Source organism: Mauremys reevesii, linkage group 7 (genome assembly GCF_016161935.1).
Source record: "Mauremys reevesii isolate NIE-2019 linkage group 7, ASM1616193v1, whole genome shotgun sequence".
Lineage (NCBI taxonomy): Eukaryota > Metazoa > Chordata > Testudines > Geoemydidae > Mauremys > Mauremys reevesii.
In genome coordinates, this window is record NC_052629.1 from 63567196 (window position 1) to 63593367 (window position 26172).

General features: G+C 40.2%; 1 protein-coding gene across 8 annotated transcripts in view; it reads right to left on the bottom strand.

Moving 5' to 3' along the window:
* ADK (adenosine kinase) overlaps nt 1–26172 on the bottom strand; it is a 560340-nt gene that overhangs the window by 243122 nt on the left and 291046 nt on the right. For all 8 annotated transcript variants that reach the window (XM_039547058.1, XM_039547060.1, XM_039547059.1 and 5 more), the window contains 2 exons: nt 23904–24076; nt 18858–18966 (listed from right to left, as the gene is read on the bottom strand). In XM_039547058.1, the coding sequence (XP_039402992.1) occupies nt 18858–18966; nt 23904–24076 (282 nt within the window). The remainder of the gene's footprint in view (nt 1–18857; nt 18967–23903; nt 24077–26172) is intronic.

A 26172-nucleotide genomic window follows, 5' to 3' on the forward strand; every position in this document is an offset into this window, starting at 1 on the left:
AATAAATCAGCAGGTCCAGATAATTTGAAACCAAGAGTTTTAAAAGAGCTGGCAGTGGCTGAGGAGCTCACTCTACTGCTAATGTTGATGTTTCAGTACATCTTAGAACACTAGAGAAGTTCCAGGAAACTGGAAAAAAGCTAAGGCTGTGACAATATTTAAAACAATTACCAAGATAATTATAGGCCTGTCAATTTGACATTGATCCTAGGAAAGGAAATGGAGCGGCTGATATGGGACTTGATTAATAAAGATTTAAAGGAGGATAATATAATTCATGCCAATCAACATGTGTTATGGAAAATAGATCCTGTCAAACTAACTTGATATAGTTTTTTATGAGATTCCAAATTTGGTTGATGTGTTAATGTAACACACTTAGACTTCTGTAAGCTGTGACGCTCTGAGTACATTTCTCAAACCTGAAGAGGAGCTTTATATAAGCTCAAAAGCTTGTCTCTCTCACCAACACAAGCTCATCCAATAAAAGATATTACCTCAACCACCTTGTCTCTCCAATATCCTGGGAGCAACATGGCTACAACTCTGCATTAGACTTCTGCAAGGCAATTGACTTGGTACTGCACAACATTTTGATTAAAAATTAGAATGATATAAAATTAACAAGACACACATTAAATTGATTTAAAATTGCGAACTGATAGGTCTCAAAATGTAATTGTAAATAGGGAATCATCATGGAGTGGGTGGGTTTCTAATGAGGTTATGCATGGATTGGTTCTTGGTCCTATGCTGTTTAACATTTTTATCAATGAAAACAATGTTTTCAATGAAGAAAACATAAAATCATCACTGACAAAGTTTGCAGAAAAATTGGGGGAATGATAAATAATGAAGAGGACAGGTCACTGATACAGAGGGATTTTTATCACTTGGTAAGATGGGCTCAAGCAAACAATATGCATTTTAATACAGCTAAATGTATATGTCTACATGTAGGAACAAAGAATGCAGGCCATACTTACAGGATGGAGGATTCTAGTCTAGGAAGCAGCGACTCTGAAAAATGTTTGGGCACCATGATGGATAATCAGCTGAACATGAGCTCCCAGCTAATGAGATCCTTAGATTCATAAACAGGGGGAAATCTCAAAAAGGAGTAGAGAAGTTATTTTATCTCTGTATTTGGCATTGATGAAACAGCTACTGGAATATTGTGTTGCGTTCTGATGACCACAGCTCAAGATACATTGGAAAGGGTCCAGAGAGAAGACCCATGAAAATTATTAAAGAATTTGAAAACATGCCTTAGAGTGATAGTTTCAAGGAGCTTAATCTACTTAGCTTAACTACGAGACATTAAGGGGTGAACTGATCACAGTCTGCAAGTACATACAAGGGGAACAAATATTTGATAATGGACTCTTCAATCTAGCAGAGAAAGGTCTGGCTAGAAACTGAAGCTAGACAAATTCAGACTGGAAGTAAGGTGTAAATTTGACAGAGTGTGTGTAATTAATCACTGATACAATATATCAAAGGTTGCAGTGGATTCTCCATCACTGGAAATTTTAAAATTAGGACTGGATGCTTTTCTAAAAAATGTGCTCTAGGAATTATGTTGGGGAAGTTCTGTTGCCTATGTTGTGCAGGAGGTCATACTAGATTATCATAATAGTCACTTCTTGCTTTGGAATCTACAACTCAGTAAGTTTGTTTAAAGATTGTATATTTTCTCATAAATGAGACTGTAGTAATATAATATTGTACAGAAACCTGTTCTGTTCAGTAGATGTCTTTCCCAAAAGATTCCCATTTCACTCCCAGTAGACAGTAGTAAGTCTATAAACCTATGTTCTATAATATAAGAAATTTGGTTAGGGAATATGGCTGAGATTAAAGCGATTCCTTGTAGATGATATGATCATGTGAACTGAAAAGAAGCAAATAATGCACCCTTACAGGGCACTTAGAAACATCCTTTTCTAATATCCACTTAAGAGCTGGTATTGCTGAACATTTCTGTGTCACCCTGTTCACTGGTGTACAATCACCTCATGAAGATGAATGTATGAATTGACAACTCTACAATTGACAACAATATTATAACAGTATTGGTTCAAGAAAAAAAATGCCAACAGCTTTCCACTCTACTAATATTAGCTATTAATTAGTATAGCAGGAGGTGAAACCAAGCAGCATATAAATTAACTTCATATTCCAATCTTTTCAGGGCTTTCTAATAAATGTTTCAGTATTTTCAAAATTACTAAATGTTTAAGCTCTGAAACTTTGACCAACATAATACCTTTTTTCCTTCCAAAAAATTACCCTATGAAAAGGTTCAGACAATTGTCTTTATTGTTTTAATGCCACCCTCAAATTATTTCACATCCTAGGCCACTAGGAATATTCACATTTCTATTGGCATTACCCTTACATGAACTACATTCTAGCCTCCTGCTGTTTCTGAGAAATGCATTAAGGCAAGTCACATGATTTCACTCTTGTCAACAAATGATGGCTCAATTAGGCAGATAAGAATCTACAGCCCTCAGCAGAGTATCTCTTCAGCCCATTCTCAGCAGTTGAAAGAAGTACTTAGGGACTGCAGGAGTTCTGAGGAATGAATGCTTGCTATCCTTTATCAACCCCCATTGAAAACTTCTTTTTTTTCCCCCTCAAAAGAAAATTGGACCTATAGTATAGCTGAATATTTCCAATCCAGTGCAGTTTATAAATCTATTTCTATAATGGGTCACTGATCTAAAATTGAATTAATGTTTAAAATCAATGAAATGATGAGGTATTCCAGTTACTGAACACTGCTTTACTAGTTCTCTACAGTAAGATAGAGAATCCTCAGCTTGAAGTAATATATATAAAACCAAATAAAATTACATTAAGGTTTAGACCCCAACCCAGAAAATGCACTAAATTAATACCTAAGGATGAAACTAATTCTTATCTTACCCTACTGGGATTACATACTACAGGAACTACTAGCATAAAGAGTGCCAAAATTAATGGTATTTAAGCATAGCCATGAATGTTGCTTGCTTTTTGTGTGCCCTCAATGGAAGACACTGCTCAAGCTCCCACTACACTGGCCCAGTTTAACACACCATCTTCCACGCCCACACAGTCAGCGTGCCTTTATTTTGCTAAGTTGCCCATCAGTACTAATATTGATTTACAGAGAAATCTCTTCAGAATACATCACTTGCTCCCCCAAGCAGGGCTGGCTCTAGGCACCAGCAAACCAAGCACGTGCTTGGGCCGGCACATTTTCAGGGGCAGCATTCCAGACCCTTTTTTTTTTTTTTTTTTTGCTTTGGGCAGCAAAAGCCTAGAGCTGGCCCTGGCAGCAGCAGTGCATCGGGCGTGGGGGGCAGCCTGGGGCTGCTGCGGTTCGCGCCTTGGGGGAGCAGCGCCCGCACCTTGTGGCTGGGCCGGGCAGGCTCCGAGCACAGGACACTCGGGCTGGGGGCCGCCCCGCGGGGCACACAGAGCTGCCTGCAGGTGCCGCAGAGTGGCCGTCCCCAAGAGCTGCAGCCAGGACTAAGCGAAGCGGCCTGAGCCGCCCAGGGACTGCTGCAGGGCGGCCAAAAGCAGCAGGATCATAGAGGGTGTGGTGCTGCCGTGCGGGGCCCGTATCCTGCTCTCCAGGGCTCCACTCCCTCTGGGGATACCCTGCCCCGGCTCCTCAGCCCCCTGCAGGGGCAGTCCCCCAGCTCTGCCCTCCCAGGTCCCAGCCAGTCCTGGAGGTGGGAGCCCTGGCTGGAGGGACCCTGGGCTGAGGTGCGGCCCGGAAGTCCCGCTGCTTACCCCAACCCAGCCAGAGCCGGGCCGGCTGGAGGCGAGGGGGGAGCGGGTGGAGTCAGCATTGGTGTGGGGGAGGCTAGGGCTGAGGCGGCAGGAAGTGCGAGTGGGGTGGCGTGGCGTATGGGGGACGGGGAGAGCCCAGCGCTGGGGCAGCAGAGGGTGCGGGGGAGATAGCCCAGGGCTGGGGTGGAGATAGCCAAAAAGTTTTTTGCTTGGGGCAGCAAAAAACCTAGAGGTGGCCCTGCTCCCAAGGCTACACCCATTTTTTCAACCATGATCACACTTTGCATAGGTTCAGAGAGCAAAAGAGTGGGTATCCAACCTATCCTATGTTCCACTTGCCTGCCTTTTTTCTTCTATATGCCTCCCTCTTTATGCCCTTCACCAGAGGTGAATTAGGGATTTGTGGGGCCCTCGGCCAGAGCAAGTAGGGGCCCCTCCCCACCTTTTCTGCCTGCAGTCCCTCTCAACCCTCTCATCCCATTGCTCCTGTCAGGGAAATGGGGTGAGGATGCAAGGGCTTCCCCCATCCGTCTGGTGCTCCTGCCGGGGAGCAGAGTTGGGGCACGGGGGCTTGCACCCCACTTCTCGGCAGGAGTGCTGGGCAGGCAGAGCAGGGCAAGCCTCCACACCTCAACCCCGCTCTCTGGCCGGAGCACTGGGCAGGTGGGTGGAGTGGGTCAGGGCACAGGGGTGCCCATTTTTCCAGGGGCCCCCATCGGCCGGGGCCCCGGGCAGAGGCCCTGTTGGCTGTCTGGCTAATCTGCCACTGCCTTGCAATCCTTGATAACTCATACCTCTTCCCTCTGCCCTCCACAAACACACACTCACTTCCATGATGTTCCACCTGACCATGCTGTACACTACATACTCTTAGAAAGACAAACCTAGAGTAAGGAGCCACATTACATGCTGGATAGCATCAGCATCAGCCCCTCTTTCCATATCTCAAATGGGGAGGTATTACTACACTGCATCAGACGATTCCTCTGCTTGACCACAGAACTAATTGCTAAGAATAGCAACATTTGCATTCACAACATAATCACACATATTATCCATGTTATAAAACACAGTAACACTTACAATGTATACAGCCATTTTCATCTACAGATCTCAGAGGGTACGTCCAGACTACCCGCCGTATCAGCGTGCAGCGATCGATTTTTCAGAGATTGATATATCGCGTCTCATCTAGACGCGATATATCAATCCCCAAACACGCTCCCGTCGACTCCGGAACTCCACCGGAGCGAACGGCGGTAGTGGAGTCGACATGGGGAGCTGCGGACGTCCATCCCGCGCCATGAGGACCCAAGGTAAATTGATCTAAGATACTTCGACTTCAGCTACGCTATTCCCATAGCTGAAGTTGCGTATTTTATATCGATCCCCCCCCCCCCCCCCCCAGTGTAGACCAGCCCTAAGTGTATAGGCTCTCTCGGCATTTCACAGATACAGAAACAGAGGCATAGATGTAAAACAATACCTAGGGACAAGAGGATGAATGACGGCTAGAGTGTCAGGATGAAGTCCAAGGCCTGGTCTATGCATAAAACATCTGCAGGCATACCAATACCAACAAGAGTTCTTTTGTTGGTATAAGCTGCATCTCCACTAAGAGGGTTTGCGGATATGGCTATACTGGAAAACACTTTCTAGTGTAGAGAAGACCAAAGCATCCTTGGCTTCTTCTGGTTTAAATCAGACCCTGGCTAGCATTACATCTGTGTGTTTTTCTTGTTCTTCAAGATCTTTAATATTTTGTTTAATCAGTGAAGCCCTACTTACTGCCATGGTGGGCTATAATTCTTCAGATAAGGTTAACAAGTAGCTGACTCTTGCTGAAATGGTAATCAGCCCCATTAATACATTCATTATTTATTTAGCGAAGTTAGCATTTGCTGTACAATATATAGAAAAATAAGTGGTCCCTTTCCTTTAGGGCTTACAATCTTGACAGTCCAGAGGAAATGCACTAAATGGAGCAGATGAAAGTCCAATTACAAAATGGTACAGACTTTGTTTATTTCTTGTGGTTTTGGTGTACTATTGTAGAAAGTTTGTGCAGACGTGTCTTCACAGAATCTTTACACACATCTTACTCCAACTGGAATTGCTACTATTCTGTCATCATACAACTAGTTCTGTATACCACAAATCTTAATGATGTTGATGAGTAAGTAATTTATGTAGAAACATCATCTAGTTTTCTAAATGAGAATTATGTATTGTATCAAAAAGTGTCCTTGGCATTTCTATCTTGCCCCAATCTTTCCCATTTCCTCAGATAACACAAAGTGCCACTAGTCTAGAATGTGGACTAATGCCATTTTAAAATTCTTTGTTCAGGTGATATAGAAGCCAAGAAAGGAATATAGTTTCTGAATTACAAAGGAATGTGCAAATTATCAGAGACCAATAATATTAATTTTTGCTTTCTATAAAAGCAAGAAAACTAATTGTTGTCGTTCAATTTTGTTAAAGGCAAGACAATAGCCTTTGAAATACCAAGTACAATTTCCTGCATTTTAGAAGGTTATAAAACATTTCAAATTGTGGCTCAAAGCCATAGTTCGTGGCACAGGAAACCCTACAGAAGGAGCCTCGAAGTGGCTGCACTTCCATCTATATCCATCTAGTACTGCTGCATTCTTTCCTTCTTCTTCATCATCACCAGTATCAATTTTTCATCAGCATAAATTATACTCTCATTTATATCTGCAACTCCACTTTCTCCTATTATGGTTGCTCATGCATAAATGAGGTTTTAATTTGGTCTCCAGGCCTCATTACATTTCAGCCAGCTTGACTCTCAGCTCTCAAGTTGAATTTGCAGGTACTGGTGTTAGACAAATAATCTTTTTGTTTGTAAACAGAGGACATTTGATCTGAACATGATTGAAAACACAGACTTCCACAGTCCCAATTTATAGTCATTTTCCAGAGCAGAACAACACTTTAAAATTGTACTTTTATATAAGGCTTTCTTCCTGCCTAGGCCTGAATTCAGGATTGCATATTTTTACTGCAGCATTTAATGATAAACATAAAGAATGCAGTTTGTAGAATTACACAGACTTCCATGGTTTTGTGTGTAAATGAGATTAACTCTTGTAGAAGAAACACAATCACGAACTTGGATCAATTGTAATTAATTAAATATTGATTATTCATTTTATTTTAAAAAAATTCTTCTTTTAATTAAAAAATTATCCCAAACTGAGGGGATAATGTCAAAGTTGAATCTTTACAATAGTTTGAAACCTTTCTGGAATGAATGAATGAATTTTTTTTAATCCCTGTGTATTAGGAAAATACTGACATCCTCAAATATTGTATGATACAACAGCAATAGCAATGCCACTCACAGTAGTAAACGTCTTCTAAGTTTGCCTATGCTTTGTTTTTGAGCTCTCTTGTCATAAGAAATGTGACATGGTAAGAGACTAAAATCTTACACCCTCATAAGGATTGCATCTAATAAGACTGACAAGCAAGAGGATAGCAATAAAAATTTCCTTCAGATTGACTCCTTCCTCCCCCCTGAATATGGAGGCTTCTCTTTTTAATTTACATTTAAATAGTGTGTTAAGTCTGCCCAGACTTTACATACAATTTGAGACTCAAGGTCCCTAAAGGCAAAGTCATCTGGGAGAGCAGGATAAGTACACTTGCAGGCCTCTGCTGCAAAATCTGCTTGCAGACAGTCAGATCAATGTGGATTTATATGCTCTAAAGTTTCCTCCCCCTGGTGGTAGTGTTCGGGCTGATGAATATCTATTTTCACTCACTCCCTGTCTTGCACAAAGGCTGATTCAGGTTTTGCAGTTGAAGCGGCTCATTACCAGTAGACTGGTTTAGTATTCTAGCAGATTTACAAATTCTGCTAATGAAATAAAAGCATGCCATTTTCCCTCCTCCCATTTTTTTTTCTAAAAAGCAATATATTTTTAAAAGGGAAATGCAATTACAACCATTATGTCAATGAAAATTACATGCTGGGTTTATCTCTGTAGGTATCTGTCAACTGCAAAACGTACACAACGTCTTCAGAGTAATAATGATGTTTTATCATTTTAATTACAAACACTTTGAAAAAAATCCCTAAAGTGTACCAATTGGGGTGGTCTAAATTAACAGTAGCTTGATAGCCCAAGGGTAGCAAAAATAGATTGAGCTACCAAATTTCATAGTAGTTATAGCAGCTGTCTTCTTGCCTCAGGGAACCTGGGTATTTAACAAAGCAGACAGCCTGGCAATGGCATCTGATTAGCAATGTGCGTATTGTTGGCTAGAATACTTGCAGCTCTATTGTTTCAGATTAGGAATTTGGAGAGTTGTGACATCATATAGTTCTTACGGTTCAGCTTCTATATGTTCAGTTACAGGTACTGTAAGTATATCATGATAATTTCTCAGTTACAACTAGTTGTATAAGATGGGAACAACTCTTTCTGTAGAATTGAAAATGATCAATGAAACAAGGCAGGATTTAAATGTCAGATTCATTTTCCTATGAGAGAATAAAATTTTCTTTCTAAAAAAAAGATCTGTTTACATTAAGTGCTTTCTATCTCCAGAAAGAATGGCCCAAAAGAAGCCATCAAACTTAATTTTTTTAAACATTCTAATTAAATAAATCTGAATAATGGTAAAAACCTCTGTTAGTTAACACACCTTATCTAAAAGGCCTCATCTTGGGGAACAACCTTAATACAAACAGCAATATTACTTTGAGGTCACTGTGTCTGAACTTCATACTTCCAAAGAGAAACCCCATACGGCTCTTTCCCCCCCCCCTCACCTCATGCTTTAAGTACATATCACAAATTATTGGTGTTTGTTGGCAGAGTTCAATCACTGAACTCACTGCAAATAATCTACTTCAACTAGAAGTACATTCTTGTACTCTATCAAATCCATCTGAGGTAATAAGACTTGATGTTTTATTCAACAGAGCTGAGGAAAATTGTTGCACAATAGGTTAATTCAAAATGGCAGCATAGAAAATGCATCTGTCAGTGGGGATCAAATTACAGGGCAAGCTCCTCTCAATGCTTAGAAAAACAAGTCTGCAGTTCTACAGATTATGTTCATGTGTGTGTTTAAAGGGGTGGGAAAGGAGCTAAATATCTGAGCTAACCTCCAATTAAAGTCAATCATAAAAACAGCCAATTTAATGAGTGCGGATTTCTTTGGGTAATTATAACACCAACCACTTTTTTCTCTTTTAAATCTGTAATTCTGCCTTCTTGTTATTGCTTGCTTTGTCATTAATCGCCTCAGGAACTTGATTTCCTAGCAACAGACTCTGCCACCAAACATTTGGCTCCTGTTCAACATTTTCTTTGTGAAAAATGGCACTGCTGTTGCTGTCTGGCTGTTGCAGCTAGACTGGCTGTGTAAGTGCTCTAATAATGCATTCTTAAAAATCACATGATAAGAGGAGCAATGACCGAGCTTCTAATTACTGTGCTGACTGTGCTGAAGAAGTTTATCTGCAATTTAAAGGCTACTGGGATGCAGGGAGGGTGGGGGAAGAGTGTGCATATTCCACATATAAACAAATATCATTGGTAACTTAGAGGTGAATATTTACAAATAAACATTTTTTTTTCTCTTTGTTACATGGGCTCCTGTTAATTTGCTATTTGGGAAAAGGGTGGGTAACATTTCTGACATACTGCTTGATGGATTTTTTTTTCTCCACAGGGTAAGAAGCAATAATCTTCACATGCTGGACCACTGTGGATCGCAATTTGTAAAAATCCCCAAAAAGCAAACAGAACCCAACCCAGCTTTTTTCCAGTTAAATTACTTGAGAAGACAGTGACAAACATCTCTGTATAAAATCACATTCTGATATGGCAGGGTGAGACTTCATTGTGTATCTTCACAATATGCAGTATTTATCATGGTATTACTCAATACATTGTGCTGAAAATTTACAAGACCTTTGGTTCATGTTTTGATCAAGTTTTCCTTTCTTTAAAGGGAGGGAAAAATTGTTTTTATTTCTCAATTGCTTATGAGACAGGAAATATTTGGGTACTGTGCTGCATGCCTGTGAATGATGTATGAATTTTCCTTTCTACATAGCTATAGGACCTGCTCATGATAGATGGCACCCTGTTTCTTCCATAATTCCCAAAGTACAATCCTACAAAATGGTGGGTTTGGAAGTGACAAGATACAACGGGCCAGTGATGTAACACTGCTAGCTGTGGCCTCCTCTTTGAGATCAGACTAGAAGATAAGAATGGCTCCTTTCCAGCCTTCAAATCTATGAATTATTCCCAGAAATGCCATTTGGCAGCTGCAGTTGTTTAGGAAATGTTGTTGGAACATTATGGTTAAGAATATCAGTGGAGGCATGAGTATTGTGCAATTATCCACAGCTACAAATACTTAGTGGATATTTTGATTTCTGCCAATGTTCCTGTGCATAGGGAAACACCAGCACATCTCAAAATATGATACATTTAAGATGGATTGTGATCAGTGATCATCATATCAATAATTCTAAAAAAATGGCTTAATTTAACATACATTTGAAAGGAGGAGAAAGCATAAAAGAAATTTCATTTATACTTATATTGCTATAACAATCAGAATTTTTTCTCTAAAGCAGAATAGCCAAAAACAATGTAAAAAGAACAAAATGTTGAGAAGTAGTATTTAAGCTGTGATCAGGGGCGGCTCCAGGCCCCAGCACGCCAAGCGCGTGCTTGGGGCGGCATGCCGCGGGGGGCACTCTGCCGGTCGCCGGGAGGGCGGCAGGCGGCTGCGGTGGACCTCCCGCAGGCGTGCCTGCGGAGGGTCCGCTGGTCCTGCGCCACTTCGGTGGAGCATCCGCAGGCACGTCTGCGGGAGGTCCACCGGAGCCACGGGACCAGCAACCGGCAGAGCGCCCCCCGCGGTGTGCTGCCGTGCTTGGGGCGGCGAAATTGCTAGAGCCGCCCCTGGCTGTGATACACATTACTGACATCAAGCTAAAATTTTGACAAACTCATGTTGAAACCAGATAATTCCACCATCAAGTCCATATACTACCACAGTATTTCTCTGCTTAGATAAGTAGCCATTGTAGGAAAATAAATATAAAAATGACATTTTATATGTAAATATAAACTTTGGAGATTTAAGAACTATTCCTCCAATAGGCCGGCATATTATACTATATTATCACCCACTGCAAATACATGACATTCTATCCTTCAAATAGAATCTATAAAACAAAATATGTAATCTTGACAAATGGTCGCCATTAAAATTATACACTTGCTATTAGTTTTATAAATATATAGAAGTACTGAAGTATTAAATTGTAATTTATTTTATTTAATTTAATGGGTATATTTTAACAGTATTACATATCAGACACTCAAATAAAAATGGTTAAAACTCAAAAGCTACCTTTTTGTTCAGTGTAGCATAAAATATATTTTGCTTAGTTCTTTTTTAAGTGCATGCGTATAATCTAAACAGATTTAGAAGATTTTATCCTAAACACAAGGCCACTGAACGCCATCATCATAGGCTGCCAATAGTAGTGAATGGGAACCTGTTTCTCCAGTTTGTTTGCAGAGGAAAGAGTTAATACCTTGAACTGTTCTAAACAAAGCAATTGTGTTTGCCAAATTTCATTTTGGCTGAAGTGTTTGTTTATTTTTTATGAAAATTTTCAAAATGAAAAATTCTGAATGTTTTCAACAGATTTTGTTTTCATTGGAGAGGGAAAAGGTAAAGTAACTTTCTGCATCCCATGCTACTCCTGTCACCCACACCCCTTCATAATCAAACAAGGAGGGAAAAGTAAAAATATTTAAAGTTAGGGAGAAAAAAAAATCCCTCTTTTTTTTTTTTTTTTTAACTTCAGCCTTTTACAAATGCGGGGGAAAAGGAAGATAAGATGTGCAAGTGTTTTTCCCCCACATAAAACAATTTTTTTTGTTGGAAAAAAACAAGAAATTCACAGAAAATTTCTAACTTTATTTTCAAAAATACTTACTTTTTCCGAACAGCTGCAGTAATCAGTGTACAATGTTAGCACATTTCCAAGGAGTATGGGGGTGCCATATGGTGGCATATCGCCCTTCAAACAAGACAGTTGGGATCACTGAATATCTTTTAGATTCATAGGAGTAAACCTTCCATGTTGTAAAATTTGAATGATTTACCATCACATGAAAATACATAGGAAAGTTTAGACTCTCATGGATAACGGTGAACTAGCATCTTATGAACAAACAGGTTGAGTGAAATGTGACACAGAGGTTTAGGCACCATCACCTCACATGAAAACAGAATGTTATCTTGTAATTCTGAAGTGAACAAACCAAAAATTCAGCTGAGCACAATTACAAGAATAGAAAATTCTCACTGCTCTATGTCTCCTTTCTTACAAATTCATAGGTACTGAGAAACATGAAAGTTTCCAGCGCTGCCAGTACAAAGAACTGAGCATCAGAGGCATTAAACAGGCACCCATGCTAAAGGAGAAGCAAATATTGGTCCTGCTGTTACTTCATGCATACAGTCCTGCAAAAAGCTGAGCCACATGATGACCTATCCTTTAATTGCCAATTGGCTACTCAAAGCTCTTGAAGACACTAAACTAGCAAAGATTTTAGAGACATATATATTAATATGTTAACTACTTATGTTAAACAATCTGTTCCATCCTATCAGGGGCGGCTCTAGGCACCAGCAAAACAAGCTGGTGCCTAGGGCGGCAAGATCTAGGGGGCGGCAAAAGGGTGGTCCGGCGGACCTGCCCCAGTCATGCCTGCGGGAGGTTCACCGGAGCCCCAGGACGACCGGACCTGCCGCAGCCATGACTGCGGAGGGGGCGCTCGTCCCGCGGCTCGGCTGGACCTCCCGCAGGCATGACTGCGGCAGCTCAAGCGGAGCCGCCGGAGCCGCGAACCGTAAGCAGCCGCGGGAGGTCCAGCTGAGTCGCGCGCGACCAGCGGTCCCTCTGCAGTCATGCCCGCGGGAGGTCCGCTGCTCCCGCGGCTCCAGGGCACCTCCCGCGCATGACTGCTTGGGGCGGCCAAACACGTAGAGCCGCCCCTGCATCCTATATGCAGCTGTGACACTGAGTAAACTTCCTAGAACTGAAGAGCTCTAAGCTTGAAAGCTTGTCTCTCTCACCAACAAAAGTTGGTCCAATAAAAGATACCCAGCTTGTCTCTCTCTCCTAAGCACTCACAAATTAAAAGGTTTTTTTTGTCTATAATCCTTAATTTTAAAAAGTAATTCAAAGACATTCCCTCACCGACAATCTATTATTTTCCCTTTTATGGAAAGAGGTATTTGGATATTCTACTAATTGAGTGATCTGATTGGTTTAACGTTCTTAAAAGCTGTGCAATTGTTCAACACTAAAAGCCCCCACATTAACATGTGAGTTACTAAATAGAACATGGTAATCAATCATGTAATTGCAACGCGCTCAGTAAGGGGCAACTGTTTATGAGCAGATGAACAACTAAAGGCAAAGCAAAGAAGAACTTTCTAAGATTACAAAGATATAAGGTATAAATGCATTAACAACAACAAGTTATGGTACTTCTCCTCCTCAGTGCCTCCAACAGGAAACATTAAAATAACATGGGTACAGTACTGAAGAGCAAATTGAGAAAGACTACCTGGGAGCAATAAGGATAGTTACTTGTTCATAAGCTGAATTTTTTTAGTAAAACAGAGAAGCACCAGAAAAGGGGGTCGGCTTCTGAACGGGTATAGAGAGGGAGAGGTGGGACACAGCCCCTCCCCCCAACAGAGGGAGCAAGGAGAGGCAGCACAGCCAGCAGAGCCAGAAGGGAAGAGGCGGGGCCAGAGTCTCTCCACTTCTGGCCACGCTGCTCTCCCCCCAGCCTCCGAAGCAGCTGCAGCTCCAGGGCTGGTAGGCTGCAGCCGTGCTGCTTGGCCCCGCCCCCCCGACCAGGCTGTAGCCACACTGCCCAACCTGCTGGAGCACGCTGCTGCCGTGCCACCTGGCCCAGCCCGCTGGAAAATGCTGCGGTCGTGCCGCCCAGTCTAGCCCACCGGAGCAGGCTGCAGCCATGCTGCCCAGCCTCCCAGAGCAGCTCCAGCTGGGCCAGAGACATCCTCCCCAGATAAGGTGGGAAAGGATGGGATGGGGAGAGTGTGGGAGTCCCCAGCTAGGGGTGGGGTCATGTGGGGAGGTGGTCACAGGGGTTACTCCCCTGACTCCTAGCTTCTACCCCCCCCAAAAATTTCCCCACCAGTTGTTGTCCCGGCCCATCAGGATAAGCCGCTGGTGTGCCAGGACACTTTGTTTACTTAGGTTTACCTCCGTGCCTGTGGACGCTCGAGGTAAACAAACCATCTCGGCCCACCAGCAGCTTATCCTGATGGCCTGTGAGCCAAAGTTTGCTGAGCCCTGAATTATAGGATCAGCTTATGAATGGGTTATAATTTTTTTTCCATTTTTACCTATCCATCTTGTGGGAGGTCAGCTTATAAATGAACCGGTTTATGATCGAGTATATACAATAACTGGGACATGAGGAAAAATATGGCAACAGCGTACAACACATAGGGAAAAGTTTATATTATTCTGTCTGCATGAGGAAGCAGAATCAATCATCAGAACTGAATTAAAATCCCACCTGGTTAATTGCAACTTTTAATAAAGACAAGCACTTCCTCCTTTCTCAATTTTTTGCCCATTGTCATTGTATAAGCAGAAAATCCCATGTCAATATATAACAGTGTTTACTGAATAACAGAGTTAAATAAAAAGTAAAACATCTGAATAAGATCTTCTTTTTCTGCTTTCCTTAATGGCTGTCTTCAAAGCAGCCCCTTTTCCCCTGGGAGACATTAATAAATATTTTATTATATTAAATTCCAAATGTTTGGAATGTTTTTCAAATATAAGTGTTTAAATTAGGCACCTAAATAAGTACTCTGACTTTCGGAAGTGTGAGCACCTGCAGTTCACAACAGGAACTGTGGATGGTCATCTGACAATCAGACCTCCTATTTAGATGCCTAAATAATCACAATAATGGTAGTGCATGTATTCAGTGTACCTGAAAAATCAGGTGCCTAAAGATAGACTTAGGTCACTCAAATTTGAAAATTTTAGCCACAATTTGTAAAAATCATAACAATCCAGTCTCAAAAGAATGTACATATTGATAGAAGAAAACCACTAAGAAACATAAGTCTTACATAAATAAAATCAGAGTTCAGGATGTGGCCCATTAATGGACTACAGAAACAAACAGAGGTTTGAAGTTTAGATTTGGCAGAACTCTTCACTTCCTTTTGAAATTAAACAGGAACTTTGAGAAAGAAAAAGGGCTGATAAGTGCTCCAGCGTGAGCCCTGTCAGGCTATTAGCCACCAGAAGTACAGGTGATCTAGAATGAAATGAAGATAAGAATCCATAGGATACAATGCCAATGGAAGAAACTGCTGTGTTGAATTAAGACTGGAGAGTGGAAGGGAGGGGTTTGAAGATACTCACCTGTAAAGTATTATAAAAATTGCTAAAATATGGAACTATTTCAAAGCTAAAAAAATTGATCATTCTTCACTTTTCTTTCTTTCCTTGACATCTTTTTCAGTTTTCCTAACTTAAGAGAATTGGTTCAGCCTGGCCTACATCTTTCTTCAACCTGTGGTTCTCAAGGTTCTCTTCTTTGGTAGTTTCTCTCCAATCTGTCTAGATGATCTTTTCACCAGATGGATAAAATGAATTATTGTGTTCATATACGGTAACATAAATTCCCTCTCAGGGTTCTGCCATGGGTCCATTGTTGGTTTTTTTGGTGGGTTTTTTTTTGGACCTGTTTCCCTTCTGTGCATTGATTAGATTGCAGGGCTGAGTTTCATCTGAATGCTGATCTGTTGAATGCTGCATTTGAAAAGGCATATGTATCTACTCCAGTAAGTATGTGTAGGGGACCACACAATATTTCAGTACTGTAAGAATTGCCCATCTGAACCTAGAAGATGGAATTGCTTGATATCCTCAGGACAAGGTTTTCATGTGTATATACTTCAGTAATAATATATTTGAATGCTTACTGGCTTTATGTCTTTTCTTTGGCCTATCGGAATCCAGTGTATGAACAGATTCTAAAGCTCCAAGGCCTTCTGTTCAATTCAACAGAATGGTATGGCATTTTTTATATGTAAGTTTTTGAGATGCCTCAGCTTTTTTGGAAGGAAATGGGCATTAAAATAGGAGATCCTGAATATCCTGATTTTGGTGAAAAAACAATGGAGTGTTTGGGCATAAAAGATAGCATAGTATACCAGCTAAGCTGTCTTTAAGGACAACTGAAAAGAGAGTGTGTTCTGTAAGCAAATGCGGCTATCTCAAAAAACTGGTAGAAACAACGTTATCTGAAAAATAGTCTTAATGGTTAAGAACTTTAAAGAGGTTCCTTCATAAAGTATTACAAAGAGTTTGCAACACTAGACTAAATGTTGAATGGATACTATGTTTAATAAAGTCAAAAGTGTTCTAGAGACCTTCAGAGGTACCTTGTATGGAGGATAAAGAAAGCTCTCAATAAGTCATTCAGTAAGAGTTCTAATACATGCAACTGTTGAACAAACAATGTCACGTGGGAACTGGACAATTTTAGATTCTCTTTAAAAGGCTATCTAGTTTTTCCAGGAAGTAGGGAGGGAATTAATTTTGACACATAAAAAACATTTCCTATTTTCAGAAATTTATTTCTCACATCAAGAGCAGCAAATTCCAAAAGAACAAATGAAATTTTACTGGCCTGTCCAGAAATAATGTGTCTCAAAATACTGCATTGTTTCAGTTTACCACTATTATAACCCAGGCAGAAATGAACGATCTAGTCCAAGTGGTCACAATGAGTCATCAAAGTTTGAGCTCAAATTCTGTGTCTTAGTCCCAATGACAGCAGACGATAGAAGATTTCCAGGAGACAATTAATGGCAGGGATCCAGAAGAAATGCCAAGTGATGAACCTTGTCAAGTACTGAGATGTTGCAACCATCAACAAAAAGGATGGGGTTATAACTCTATTTTACAGTATAGCATCCAAGTTACTAGCTTGAGTGGTGGCAGTACTGCACCTTTGTAGCGGTCATATGCAGTGGAGAACTGGACTGAGGGAAGAATGCAACAAAGAGAGAGGAGAAAATGACGATTGACCTCTTCTTATCCGAATATTCCCGGGTCCCACTATCAACCTGGTGTTCCATGAATCTGACCTTCATTTTCAAATATCCAATATAATTTCCCAGCTCTTCACAGTTGTTTATTTTTCCACTGAAATCTATTCATATCTTCAGTTTTATTCTCAGTTTTGCAAGCTTATTCCCTAACTTTTGAGCTTCTTGGTCAACGAGGGTAATAAAGTCTGGATGGCCATCAGACTTCAGGAATTCCTCTTTAATATAAGCCCAAATCTGTATGGTAAATCAGCTCCTCAACATGTGGTTGAGCTTGGGGCTTGAACACAGAAGATGAGCTTCTAAAACCAAAATTAAGTGTAGAATAGACTTCTATACAACAAAATTCTTTTTTCCCCTTATGTGACCTTTCCAACTTTCCCTGAATCATTTTAACTGAGAATAATTATTCCAAATCACACATTAATAGATTCAGTGATAATTATATACAAGTATACAATATAGAAAAGAGACAGCTTAGTGCAGTATGTCTTTGGCTAACATTTATCATTCTTCTTCATTTAACAATACTCAACTCTTGCTGCAATTTTTAGCCTTAAAGCATTTAGCCCCAAGTCTGGCATTCAGAAAAGACTACAGTATAATCATCTGAAATTTAAAACACAGTCCATTTTTTAAAGTATAAATTAAAAATGAGCAGGCTATTGAAGAAATACATATTCTTGAAATATATCTCAAATATGCAGCAGAAGCAATGGGATGTCTTTCCTTTGTATAATCTTCTCAGTGTAAGTATTTGTTTGACAGCTATAAAGGGGCAGCCTTGACCATACACAAGAATCAATAACAACCATGTAAAGCCTACAGCAGTGCACACTAACAGGCTGTAGGAGACATTAACACTAGCTGAAAGAAATAACTATTTTCAATGGACATGTTCCTCCTGGATAATCAATTTTTTACACCTCTTACCAGCTGTTCCCAAATAGCTCAGGTTGTGGAATGACAGCAGCTGTCATACAGAAAGCATATATTATATGCATATTATGTGTTTTTAATCTATCATAGATGTTTTATACATTTGCTAATTGTCATTGGTCATATCAATAAAGAAAGATGAAAAATTCACCACTTACATTTAGGCAGAATGTAAATACATACATACACTAATATGGTTTGATTAATTCTGAAATTTAAAAGAACAAACAAGAAATAATATTTATGCTGAAGACTAATTGTGAACCTACTATTTTTCATTTTCCCCCAAAGCTTGATACCAGAAGTAAAATTTAGTCACTAAAATCATAGCTTGCCCCCCTGCCCATATTCAAGAGACTTGTCATGATCATTGTTTCCGAAATATTATGTTATAAGGTGCAATGGTAATTACTATGGAATAAATAGCAATTAAGATGGTTCACACAAATAAACTCAAACTGTTTGCAATGAATAATTAGCCTAATATTGTTTTTCTACATAATCTATGAATCCTTCACAACAATTTGCCAGGAAATGTGAAATGCAAATTTGATGCACTATTATAAAAACTCCTAAAATATGTTCACTTTCTTATGGCTTCCTGTGCTCATTTTAAGACTGCATATAACTAAAGGTACATACAAGGATGTAAACTTCAAGGTAAACAAATCTGATCATGTATCAGAGGGATAGCCGAGTTAGTCTGGATCTGTAAAAGCAGCAAAGAGTCCTGTGGCACCTTATAGACTAACAGACGTATTGGTGCTAAATCTGATCATGTTACAACAGAAGCAGACATTTTCTTTCTCAACATTCACAAAAGTTATCCTGCATCATATGCAAAATGGACACTGTAGTAGTTCAATGTTACAGAAATTGAGTGCAGAAACCCACAAACATTTCACAACTTTAAAAAAAGCCAAACTTACTGCTATGTAATAAACTTTGGCCTTTTCCACCAGTTTCCAGTTCTTCTCCAGATCAAGATGTTTTTCCTTATTGTAACAATTGGCAGCAGCAAGGTGAGCTACAAGAGACCTAAAATGACCAAAGAAACAGATACAACTTAGATAATTTTTTACCTCAAGGTTCCCAAGACACAGACAAGGTTTTCATCTCGAGGCCAAAAGACCAAAAACATCAAGACACTTGATCACGGCCTTGGATAGACCAAGAGACTACTCACCCCATCTGAGCGCAAAGAGCGATCTTAGCTCCAAGGAGCTTAGACGCTTTCTTAACACTAGTACTGTTCTTCCCATCAGATACAAAGATGTTTTAAAAACACTTATATCTGAGGGTGTGAATGCTACCATAATGTAAAACAGTTAAATAGTCCATGTAAAATATATCTACATAACATGCATAATTATATACGGAGAGAAAAATCATACAAACATGAGAAACATTTTTTTAAATCCACATTTACGGAGAAACCTATAAATGTATGTCATATACATACACAATCATTAATATGCAATTCTATTATGAAAAGATTTAACACACCCACTCCGGGGTAAAAAGACTTGCCCACGAACACTCTGTAAACATGGGGAGAGTTCTGGCCCCTAGTTCCTTGCTCTAAGCACTAGACCCTTCTGCATATTTTAAAATAAAAATTGTTGAAAAGGGGAGAAAAACCAAAACTTCTTTTCTATGGAAAAGAGAAATAAAAAACAGTGCATGCAGGGTTATTTTTTTCTATCAGAGATTTATGACCACCTCTACTAATAAGAATTAATTTGACATGAAATGACCCAAAACTCCAAAAACTACAGGGCAACAGGAGAAAGAATTGAGGCGAATATATTTTGCCAGATCATCACTCACTGAAGCAGAGGTATAATTTAAAAGGATAAGGAAGCATAAATAACCTTTTCCTCCACCTTTTGGTGGATTTGATTCAACCAAACTCTTGAAAATACTTCTTGAATAAATAAGCTGAAAAGTCAAATTCACTTCTGTCTGCAGCTGAATAAACTATTAGTACCATTGTGAGAAAGCAATTGCACGAAGGAAGAATGAAAAAATGGCTCTTAAGAATACATTTAAATGTGGTTTTTAATTTTTGTGATCATAAAAGGAGCAAGATTAACAGATCTTGAAAGAGCAATGCTCTATTTATCCACAGAACAGAGGGCAGGAGTAGCACAAGCTTCCTCACATTCCCCTCTCCACTTTGGAAACCATGACCTGGTGGGATCACTTCCGGGGGGGATGAAACTCACTTTCTCGGCCCACTCAGTCATTGGCCTATCTGCAGATACTGCCAATTATTGCTAATTACGAATCTTTTGTGTGTGGATATGTCTACACTGCAATGTAAACCTGTGTTTGAACCTGGGCTACAGGCTAACCCCCATTGTGTCTACACTCCAATGGTGCTAACCCGGGGTTCGGACCCAGGGTCCCAGGACCCTGCAGGGCTAAAGGGTCCACCTTCGAGACAAGCTGGGACCCAGAGGCTGAGCCCTATTGCTTTGCAATGAAGATGCAGCTCCACTTGACTCAGGTCCCAAGTAGAGTTGCCAACTTTCTGTTTGCAGAAAACTGAACACCCTTGCCCTGCCCTCTGCCTCACCCCTTTCCCGAGGTCCTGCCCACTGCTCACTCCATCCACTCTCTGTCTGTCACTTACTCTCCCCCACCCTCGCTCACGTACTCATTTTAACTGGGCTGGGGCAGAGGGTTGGGGTGTGAGGAGGGGTAAGGGATCCAGCTGGGGCTTGAGATGACAGGTTTGGGATTCAGGAGGGGCTCCCAGCTGAGGGGGAAAGGGGTTCATGGTGCAAGAAGGGGTTCCAGACTGTGGCAGAGGGCTCTCGCTGGAGATGCAGGCTCTGAGGTGGAGCTGGGGATGAGGAGTTTGGGGTGCAGGAGGGGACACCTGGCTAGGGCCAAGGGGTTTGGAATGCAGGAGGGGGCTCAAGCTGGGACAGAGGGTTGGGGCATGGGAGTGGGTGAGGGCTCCAGGCGGCGCTCACCTCAGGTGGCTCCCGGAAGCTGCTAGCATCTTCCTCTGGTTCCTAGGTGGATGGAGGCATGGCCAGGCAGCTCTGGGTGCTGTCCCTGCCTGCGGGCACCGCCCCCACGGCTCTCATTGGCCATGGTTCCCGGCCAATGGAAGCTGTGGAGCTGGTGCTTGGGTAGTGAGCGGAGCCATCGGGGCTGCCCGTATGCCTAGGAGGCAGAGAGAGAGATGCCAGCAACTTCCTGAGAGCTGTGCAGACAGCCTGCCTGCCCTGCTGTGGGTGGCCAACCAGACTATTAATGGCCCAGTCAGCGGTGCTGACTGGAGCCGCCAGGGTCCCTTTTAGACCGGGCATTCTAGTTGAAAACCAGATGCCTGGCAACCCTAGTCCCAGGCGTTATCCAGAAGTATTCTACAATTCTATGGGAAGAACTTCCTTAGTACTCTCTGTCCCAAACAATCTGCAATCAGTTTTATCCCCTTTGCAAACAACAATCCACATCTCCTTTGCAAAGAGCAGCAGCTCAACTCAGATCAGCGTTAACCAATTCTTTTCTGAGTAGCAGCCGTGTTAGTCTGTATTCGCAAAAAGAACAGGAGTACTTGTGGCACCTTAGAGACTAACAAATTTATTTCAGCATGAGCTTTCGTGAGCTACAGCAGCCGAAGAAGTGAGCTGTAGCTCACGAAAGCTCATGCTGAAATAAATTTGTTAGTCTCTAAGGTGCCACAAGTACTCCTGTTCTTTTTGCCAATTCTTTTCTGATCAGCAATCCTCAAGCATACTTTCAGAGAGCATTCTGAGTTTCCAAGGGCAAGTGAACCAATCAAGCCTTTCACAAAGCAAGTTGCTTCTTGATAATGTGCAGGGCGGGCAGTAAAGTCTTCCCAAAGTGTGCCATGGTCCTAGACCTAGAGTGGCCAAATTTTGGTTACTTGGTTCAGCAGATTCCACTGAAGCTAACTAATGCCACTGAATAAAAATTTAACAGTTTCGGGGAAAAAAATTGCTATTCCAGATGATCAAATCTGGACATTCTTCTGCCTACTTATTCATAAAAGCATGAACTAAGTTGAACTAATCTCTATCCTGTAAAATTTGTTGCTAGAAACCAATCTGTTTCACCTGTATGTTAGGATGATTAAGATGGCTATTGAACTTAAAACAATGTGTTTAGTTTTTGACTATATGAAATGCTTGTAAATTGCTGTATGCATTAATATTACTTATAATTTCTTTATCACATGCTATAAGATATTTAATTTTTCACATTATTACTGTAAACAGGGATCCTCTCTTGCTCATCAAGAAGGCCTATCAAAACTAAATGGGCCTTTGTGAGACATCACATATTTGTTAACTGTCCTTACACTCCCATGAATAGGTTATGTGCAAAAGGGCTTGTCCCATCAGCTTGAACTCTGGAAGAAGGAAATAAAAGTAGCTGACAATAATATTTTTGATCTCTTTTGCTGTTTGGACTCTCACATGGCTGGAGCTACCAAACACAAGCAGGCATCCCTAAGGTCAACCTGGGTTAGCACTAAAAGACATTTAGAGCTGACATTACTATAGCTCTGTCATCTTTTAAAACCACTGACTGTAACTCATGTGTGTATATATGTGTGCCTACTTTAACCTTGTAATAAACCTCATTTCTTACTCCTAGTTAATAAATCTTTAATTAGTTTATTATAGGATTGTTTACAAGCATTATCTTTAGCAAGAGGTCTAAGGTACAAGTTGACCTGAGGTAAGTAACTGGTCTCTTGGGACTGGAAGGAACCTGAATCTTTTGTGATCTTTGGTATATAGCAATCACTACTAAGTCCAGCTTGGAATGCCCAGGGGAACTGTCTGTGACTCCATAGGAAAACTGTTATAGTGCTTTAGGAGTTCACAATTGTTACTGGGTTGGTGAAATCTAATTATAGACCATACAATGGGTTTGAGGTTTCTGCCCTGCTTCTTGACAGTCTGCCCTGAGGTTGGCACTCATGGTCATGAGTCACTCCAGAAAGCATGACAGACATCTCAAGTCTTCAGCAACCATCATTAAAAATCAGCACGTGTCAACAACAGTAAAGAGGAAACCTTTTTGTGCAGAGAAAATAAAAAGAAGGAACATGCTCAGAATGAGCTACTGTATCTTCATTCTCTTCTTCAAAACTCTTCATTTGTATTGGCTGTATTGCGGTAACACCCAAAATGCTCCAATCAGGATGAGAGTCCAGTAGCACAATGTTTTGTACAACCAAACTGGAATTTATGGCCCCTGTCATGAGGCACTTACTATTTAATTTAAGACAAGATGAGACAAATGAGCGTGTCATGAGTGTGAAACTTCAATGATATGCAGATTAGTTAAAAATAAATAAAAATCTCAAATACAAATAAAACATATAGCAGTGGATAGTTCAATGTTATGCTTATTCTAATTGTTGTCACAATTTCAGGACATCATTCATTGTCTTGCTCACCTCTGTTGAGTTGCAGTTCTCATACTAACTTGTGAACATCAGTGACAAACAATATCTCATCCTTCCATATAGTGACAGCACTGGACTGATTAACTGGTATCTACTCTCTTTAAATACACTAATTACATTAATATCTTTCATCACTCACAGTGAGGTGTCAATCAACTTTCATCTACAATTAACAGACGAGCTTTGAGATTATCCACTGCCTTCCAAGGTTTTCCTGTACACAGTCCTTTGTCTAGAACAACAGTTTAAGGCTCAGTAACAAGAAGCTACTGTCGATTATTATACTAACACCCTTCCATTATCATGCACCCTATATAGTCAGAACATGAAACAAAAATAGAAGAGCCAGCCTGCCTTAACAATAAATGTTGTTGTTGATACTGCATCTTTATTGTGTATTACATTTTCAAGGTCAAATATTACAAATATGTTCCAAATCAAAAGGTAGACTTCTATTTTATCTGCACTCGTATCATTCAAGAACAAGAAAAACGTCTAGGGAAAGACATCTGACCTGTTGTCACCAGTGATGCAGGCAGCACAAGTTCCTGTTGGCTCGTCACTCTGCTCATAGTAATGAGCATCCACGTGAGCTTCCTCAGTTTTCTTCTTCAGGATCGCACCAAATTTGTCTGTTCCAATGCACCCAAAGAAAGTTGCTGCCTTGTAAGGGCTCTCGATCATCCACTGCCAATGGAAAGAAAAAAAAATACAAATAACTGAGAATGCTTGATATATATTTTTTTCACCTCTTTTCTCTCTCCTTAACTTTTCTAAGACATGGCACATGCTCTGTGCCATAGGTTTTTAAAAAAATATTCGATATATTAACTCAGAAAAGGTTAATAAAGGATTCACATAGAATAATGTTGAAGGTTTAATAGTTCAAATTTAAAGTAAAACTCATGAGTCCTTCTGATACTGTATTCAAATATAATGACGTATTGTACAAAAAAAATCATTTGCCTGTCAGATAAGATACGTCAATAAATCTGTGTTTCCTCAAAAGAACTAAGAGCGATTTTGTTTGTTTTTTTAAAAAGGTAATTGCAAAACAGAACGAAACACAGACAAACAGAAGAGCAAAACAGAGGAAGACAGTACATTTGGAAAAAAAAATAGAAAGTCTACACTGTTCACAACATAGATTTTGAAAATGGAACTAGCACGGTAAATAATAGTTATATGCAAAGTAAGGGAATTATCCTAGCCACACCGGTAAATCTGTAAAAATCTCTGTCCTGAACTTTACTCAGAGCAATTCTGCAAATTGATTTTTAAATAAAGAGTATAGCTGTGTAGTGCTGCTAAACCATTGGGTAATTTCATAAAGCTTCTCTTTACAAAAGAAGGACAGATATAATATCAATCAACTGTAACTGATTCTATGTTGTGTGCTAAAATGGGAAAAATAAAATTCAACCACAACATAAAACTGGTAGTGACCTAAAAAAATAAATGACATGAAGAAACAGTACAAAACTCTACCCTGGCAGTCATGAGTCAACCAACTGAAGTCATTATAATTCCCCCTACTTAAAATCAGTAAGCTTATCCACTCAATCTACAGTATGAATTAAAGGCAACATGAATTTACTGCATGCTAAAACCCCACTTATAATTGTTTCCTAATCGAGATCTAAATAAATGATAATGTCTCCATTACAAATCAGCATTAGTGGAATCTGTGGGTTGTAGAAAGTTCAAGTAACTGAGCTGGAAATACATTCTTAGTTATGTCTCCATTATTATTCAGTTCCAAAGGAAAAAAGAGCTTTATTCACACAAAAAAAGGCTTCACTAATTAGGAATGAGTGGACAAAACTGAAAATGTGGTATCTTTATTGGAGCAACAGAAGTTTTTCACATACAAAAACATATATTTGATCAGCTATGCAGACCTATTTGTTGTTATTCTAAATTAATAAAGAAAGTAACTGGACCTCTACAGAATAAGGAATTTTTATGTAAGAGATTGAGGTGTTACAGAGAATACTTTATAAAACCAATAGTTGAACTCTTTCTACTGTTTTTGAAGGCAAAGAGAAGCAGAACAGATTATTTTATAAGATTAAGAATGCCATACGCTCCATTATGGAATGCAGGGAACGAGTTTCAATGTTGATAAGAGGAGACAGGTTCAAATCTTGTGTTCTCTGCCAAAAAGTGTGACTTACTCTCACAGATTACTAGAATTTGCAGGGTATAGTATGGACAGCACTTAAAGCATCAGCTCTACATGAACCCTGCCAATTCCTCAAAAATCCCTGTGGAATTTCACAAACTGCCCCCTGGGGATCTAACACATTTTAGCAAGTGACATATCTCTTTTGTCACCCTTATATACCATCTGATCAAAATCAAAGCATCAATAACACTTCATGTACTATATCATAAATCTTTATGAAAAAGTATTCATGCTACAATGCCACAATTTTGACTGTGTGTAGCAGCTCAACTGAGTTTAAACATGCAACCTGCCAACAAATAGTCAAGTCTAGGCCTGCCTTGGCAGGCAGGTGATCAGAGTGGTCGCACTGAGGACCAATTTCCAAGGATGTCAAATAAGTATTAGGGGGAGCTGCATCATATTCTCTCACTCCAGGTAGATCTGTTTGGGAAGGGGTCAAAAATGTTTTCTGGACTGGGTGGCTGAACACTTAGGTCCTGCACGGATTCAAGTGTACACCGGTCTTTATTTCTGATACATCAGGACACCTATACTTAAAATGAAAATGAAAATGAAGCGCTTTGAGATGAGCCTCTGTGTATTCCTGTTACTG